The 6,546-nt window shown below is 42.5% G+C and overlaps 1 protein-coding gene across 1 annotated transcript in view; it reads right to left on the bottom strand.

Annotated features, from left to right (window-relative positions):
• Positions 1-5,160: 5,160 nt before the first annotated feature.
• LOC108292750 (melanoma-associated antigen C1) overlaps positions 5,161-6,546 on the bottom strand; it is a 4,727-nt gene continuing 3,341 nt past the window's right edge. The window contains exon 3 of the mRNA XM_037733227.1: positions 5,161-6,526. Coding sequence (XP_037589155.1) covers positions 5,207-6,526 — 1,320 coding nt within the window. The 3' untranslated portion in view covers positions 5,161-5,206. The remainder of the gene's footprint in view (positions 6,527-6,546) is intronic.

The raw sequence follows: 6,546 nt of genomic DNA, 5'->3' as shown, positions 1-6,546 counted from the left end.
ATTACCCAGGCTGGAGTGCAATGGAGCGATCTCAGCCTACTGCAGCCACCGCCTCCTGGGTTCAAGCAATTCTCCTGCCTCAGCCTCCTGAGTAGCTGGGATTACAGGCTCACGCCACCATGCCCAGCTAATTTTTTGTATTTTTAGTAAAGACAGGGTTTCACCGTGTTGACCAGGATGATCTCAATCTCGACCTCGTGATCCACCCACCTCGGCCTCCCAAACTGCTGGGATTACAGGCGTGAGCCACCGCGCCCAGACTGAATCACCCAATTCTAAAATATAAAGAAATCCAAATAGCAAAGCATAGTCAATGCACTCTTGAAAAAGAGCAATTTGTCCACCAGATATTAAGAATTACAAAGAAGCTGTTGTAATAAAGAGTTTGAGATTTGGGTGCATGGATTAACGATAGACCAATGGAACTGAATGGAAAGTCCTGAAAAACAAAACCAACAAAACATGTCTAAATGCAAGCTTGATTGATTTAAAAATGTTGCAGCTTTACAGCAGGAGACTGTCTTGTTAAAATAAGTATCAGTGGAACAACTGAACAGCCATATAAAAAACCTAATGTAAGTGGAACCCTTTTTCATATTATAAAAAAAATGCAATTACAGGGAAATTCAAAACCTACTTTAAAAATGTTTATTTTAAATACTTCAAAAACACAGAAATGCACAGAATAATAAATAAATCTTTGTATAGATTATCTTTTAGTGAGTCAGCAGCATGAGTAAATCAGAACATCAGTAAGGCTAGAGTTGAAAGAGCTGAAAGAGGTTGGGGTCATTGGTCACTTCGGTAACAAGAGGAGTGAGATGATATGAGTCAAAGACGAACAGAGGAAATGGCACTTCCTCTCTCCCCCTTGTCTCAGCCATAGAAGGCCTAGCTGCTTTCACAAGCCTTTGCTTTTTGAGAGTAAGACTTGGATCTCAACAGTAGCTAGGGGAAGGCTACCTGGGACAATGATGGATTTATTCCCCCTCTTACTTGACCAGCTCCTCCTGCTGACCACTGGAACTCTGAGGATTCAAGAAATATAACCCGGCCGGGTGCGGTGGCTCAACCCTGTAATCCCAGCACTTTGGGAGGCCGAGGCGGGTGGATCACGAGGTCAAGAGATCGAGACCTTCCTGGTCAACATGGTGAAACCCCGTCTCTACTAAAAATAAAAAAAAATAAAAAAATTAGCTGGGCATGGTGGTGCGTGCCTGTAATCCCAGCTACTCAGGAGGCTGAGGCAGGAGAATTGCCTGAACTCAGGAGGCAGAGGTTGCGGTGAGCCAAGATCGTGCCATTGCACTCCAGCCTGGGTAACAAGAGCGAAACTCCGTCTCAAAAAAAAAAAAAGAAATATAACCCTAGCAGTTCTATTCCAGAAAGTCATGACGGAGGGATGTTGTGTTGATGACAGCCACCCTGACCAGGTCTACAAACACTTTACTGACTTAGCGGCAGTGCCAGGTTGCTGACATGATAGGAGTAGAGGCCTATCTCCCTCTCCACATGGATAAGAGCTCCACATACTTCCTTTCAACAGTTCTTACTCCTGACAGTACCCTCAGAAGGATTCAGGAGCCCTAAGATTCCAAAAAAAGGTTGACTTGTGGCTTTGCCAGAGATTTCCATGAGGATTGGGGTTCTCTCCACCCAATATGGCCAGGATGAATTCAGCTGTTCATGCGCTGACTTCCTTCCTTAGCTTTGTCTCCACAGCCCAGGGGCAGATGGCCTCTGCTCATAGCCAGGATTGGTGTATCAAACCTCAGTGCTCAAGGTGGAAACCCACAAATATTTGCCTAAATAAATAAAACTACATAGCAGTTAAATTTGATGTAAGTATTTAAAAATTTTATTTAACTTTTAAATTCAGAGATGCAAGTGTAGGTTTGTTACATATCCCCTTTTAGTGACTTACTTCCATTAAGGCCAGCATTAATAACCTCATTTTAACTTGATTGCCTTGAAATAATCCTATCTCCAAGTCATGTCACATTTTAATTTTAAAAATGTAGAATTTTGCAGAAGAGGCAATTGAACCTATAAGAGTGGTAAGGGCAAGTGTCAGATCTGTATGTATATCATATCATTACATATGTGTGTGTGTGTGTATACATATATGTGTATATATAAAATATCACATCTATCTTTATAAAAGCTGGAAATCTAAAACCATCTTTCAAAATTTACATAGCCACATTGTTACTTGTGGAAACTTCTGAATAGGAGGCTGAATTTTGAAGAAAATTTTAAAGGAAAAAATGCAATTTCTATGCATTTTTGGATTTTTTTGCCACAAAAATACATGTGCTATTTACTTTTAATTAAACTATTGAAATAACCCTAAGAAAAGCAAGAGGAGTACTCTAGTAGTCAGATTAAGTAAAAGTAAGCTGATGGAACAGAAAAATATTTCCTGAAAGTCAAATGGCTTAACACAAGTTGATTTTTGTGTACCTAAATTCTGGTTTGAATTGCCAGGGTGTAATGGGCTGAATTGTGCCCACGTCTTAAAGTGGCACAATTCAGATATATCCACGTCTTAACCTCCAGTACCACAGAATGTCATTGTATTTGGAGACAGAACCTTTGAAGAGGCAATTAAGGTAAAATGAGGTCTTATGGTTAGGATCGTATTCAATATGACTGGCGTCCTCATAAGCAGAGCAGATTAAGATACAGACACACAGACTAAGGAACAACCATGTAAGAATTCACTGAGAAAGTAGCAATCAGCAAGCCATGGAGAGGCCAGGGAAGAAATCAAACTGGCCAACATCTTCATCTTAGATATTTAGCCTCCAGAAATGTGAGAAAACACATTTCTGTTTTTTAAGTCACCCAGTCTGTGGTATTCTGTTATGGTATAATAAACTAACACACAGTCCGTCCTGGCTTTCGCCTCGCCTAGGAATCCAAGCTGCTTTCACTTTGTAGCTCCACATCACAACAGATGTTAACTGCTCAACAGAAACAAAAGCACGGGAATGATGCACTGGCTTCTGTCTAACTATAAACGAACCACCCAAGAAGGTGAGGTAGACGAATCAAGATGGGCACTTGTAGTTTCTCCCATATGTTATTATGGTGCTCAATTAAAACCAACTATTATAATTTATGACAGTAAGTTTCTTCATTTCTTGGAATTATTTCTGGGAATGTCAGCATAGCCTTGAAATCTTCCAACATTTTCTTGCACTGACAAAGTGACTGGTGGTTTCAAATACAAGATTACATCCTGTTTTAAAACAATTCTGTAAATCTTGGCAGGGAGAGTCAACCTTATTCCCTCAATAGCACTTTGCACTGTCCTTTTAATAAGCTATATAATTTCTTTAGGCTGAGAATTCTCTCCTATTTTTGGTGTATGATAAATAATCTACCCTGTGAGCCTCTGCTACCCTCCATATGATGGAACATTCCTGAACGGCTATACATGTGCCTGTGGCACACTGCAAAAAAAGATTTTCCTGTGGGGCAGGTACACAGAAAAGAGACATGGAAGGATGTTTAACTATAACGTTTTTTTCTCATCAGAGCTGGCATGTTCACAAAGTACCCTTGTTACCTCCTAGGCAGTCTTCAAGATTTTTCTGTTTCCTTAGAAATTTGTCTTCTTGTAGATCATTTGCAAAGCGATTTCTATAGTCTTTCCTCATCTACAAAGTTTATGAAGGAAAGATTGGCATTTGATCACTTACAAAAGCTCATTCATCTGTATTTGGGTTCAATGCCCTGTTTCAAATAATGCATCTTATTAAAATCCTACTACGAATATCAAATATTAGGATGATTTCAAATAGGCTATATCTAACCTTAGGATTACATCCCTAAAACTACTATTGTGTGACAAATTAGATTTTACTCTGCAGCCCATTTGGAAATATGTTGAGAATGTATTGAAGATGCCCAGCATACATATGGAAATGTCACTATCCAAAGTGTATATTCACATCAAAGTTCTGTTATCACAGAGGAGCCAGGGAGAGGGATGGATCAGTTAGGGAACTTCTGCAGAGACAAAGAGTGGTCTATGTTAGGGGAAGGATAGATGTCTCTGGACTCTTGCGCTGACAGCTGGGTACAGCCTTCAGAGTGGGAAACACAGTGACATTAGTCAGCAGGCCAGGTTCCATAGTTGCCCAAGAGAGCACACAGGGGAAATCAAAAGGAGAGTGCTATAATGTGGGAAAGTCCTGGGGCTGGACAAAAGTACTGTGTTCAAGTGCACCAATACAAGAGCTGCAGAACACCTTCCATTACTTCCCCATGTGGAGACTCCTCTCTGCCTCATCCTTCACCCAGAGGGAACTGCTCAAGTAGCTTTCCATTCCAGACTTTTCTCTCACCTTCTGAGAGTCTGGGCCCTGCCACCACCCAGCTTCATGACAATCAGCTCCCACAGAAGCAACTGCAGTTTCCTAAAGCCCAAAACTGCCTTAGCTCGGGGCCTTTTTGTTTGAAGGCTCCAACTGGAGTCACACTCTCCCTACTCCTTTTTAAACTTATTCTTTAGATTGAAGAGAAAATCTTACCAAGTTCCTGATATGGCTTCTATACCTATACTCTACCGTTTTGTAAGCAGGTATAAGTCTTGCTTTTAGTAGTAACTTCACTACTAACCATAACTTCCATGAGCAAATGCTGATACAATGTTCATCAAATAAAGGAGTCAGTGATATTTTTATTTATTATCATTTAATCTCTGCTACTTTATTAAACAAGGCAAGCAAACCAGGTACGTATCTTTAATTTTCAAGAACAACAGACTATGCAAATATTAACAATCCTTTGTTTTGTTCCACTATTTAACTCCAGAGTTCTTTTACAGTTTAAAGAAAATTGCTACAGTAATACCACATTAACCTGTGACAGATCACAAATAAGGCAGAAGATTTTCCCAATTTTGTGTGTGTTTTACAAAATATCAAACTGTTACTCCTAAACCAGTTAAACAGCAATACATGTGTGACTAATATTCATAAACTTCATAAACTAAGATTCTGAAGCTATTTAAACCTTTTATTAAAAGGAAAAGCATTTCAAAAATACCCCAAAGTAAAACAGGTAAATCCCTTAACTACCATATAGAACAGAAATGCAAACAACACTGCGTTCTCTCCAGCTTCACCCGGGCCCTCCACCGCATAGAAACTCGCCTGCCCTGTTCACACTCAAAAGGAAGATTCTGCCTTAGACTTCACTCAGGAGAAGAGGGGCTGGGGGACATGACACTGGAGCTTGCACTGTCTGTGACAGTGGAATCATCTGTGGTGTCAATTGTGGCCTGGGCTCTCTCTTCTATATGTTTCAAAGCATCCTTGTATGAGGATGAAAAGGAACTAGGGACGGTATTGTTTAGCATGGCCAAAAACTCTACTACTTTCCTCTTGCTGATTTCTGAATGGGCTCTTGGACCCCAAAGAAATTCATAACGTGGAGGAGAAGTGTTGGGCACCTCCCGGTACTCCAGGTAACGTTCCTGCACCCAAACTTTAGTGAGGAGCTCTCTGGGCTCCCCAAAGATGAAGTGCTTCCTCCCAGCACATACCCCTATCCCACTCAGCACATCCCAGATGATCTCCTCAGAGGCAGAGGAGCCCTTTATGAAGATTATACTCAGAGTAAGTGTCAGAAGGCGGTTCTGGGGCATGCTCTGCTCATCGCTCAGACTCCCTTCACAGGTGAGGTCTAATGGGTTTACAAAGACATAGGAGTGGTCGGGGCCCACTTCTGTCAGGGCAATGCCAAAAAGAATCTCTATGAACTCACGGGCCTTCCTGAAGATCATAGGAAAGTAGCCCATGTACCTGTTGACAAAAATTGTCATCATCTCTGCCTTTGTGACAGGCTCCTTTGCTTGATATTTGAGAAGAAGAAACTGCACCAACTTGTCCACCTTTTCATCCAGTGTATGAGTAAACAAGGGCTCAGTGACTGTCAAGGACTCGCTATCTGTCAAGGACTCGCTGTCTAGTAAGGTGTCTGAGGTACTTGTATCTTCATCTACTGGGCTGTTGGACTCTTCACTGGATGGGTTCAATAAAGTGGAGGAGAAGAAAGAGCTCACAGGACCCTGGAGAGCAGACTGGGAAGGCCCTTCAGGAGGACTCTGGGGACACTCAGGGGAACTCGGGGGAAGGCTCAATGGACTAGAGGAGAAGGTGCTCACAGGACCCTGGAGAGCAGAATGGGAAAGCCCCTCAGGAGGACTCTGGGGACACTCAGGGGAACTCAGGGGAAGGCTCAATGGACTAGAGGAGAAGGCGCTCACAGGACCCTGGAGAGCAGACTGGGAAGGCCCCTCAGGAGGACTCTGGGGACACTCAGGGGAACTTGGGGGAAGACTCAACGGACTAGAGGAGAAGGCACTCACAGGAACCTGGAGAGCAGACCGGGAAGGCCCCTCAGGAGGACTCTGGGGACACTCAGGGGGACTCGGGGAAAGACTCAATGGACTGAAGGAGAAGGAACTCACAGGACTCTGGAGAGCAGACTGGGAAGGCCCCTCAGGAGGACTCTGGGGACACTCAGGGGAAC

The sequence above is a fragment of the Cebus imitator genome, unplaced genomic scaffold, assembly GCF_001604975.1.
Source record: "Cebus imitator isolate Cc_AM_T3 unplaced genomic scaffold, Cebus_imitator-1.0 Scaffold504, whole genome shotgun sequence".
In the NCBI taxonomy this organism is placed as follows: Eukaryota; Metazoa; Chordata; class Mammalia; order Primates; family Cebidae; genus Cebus; species Cebus imitator.
Note: the sequence above shows the minus strand (reverse complement) of the source record. Positions and strands in the feature narration are given on the sequence as shown.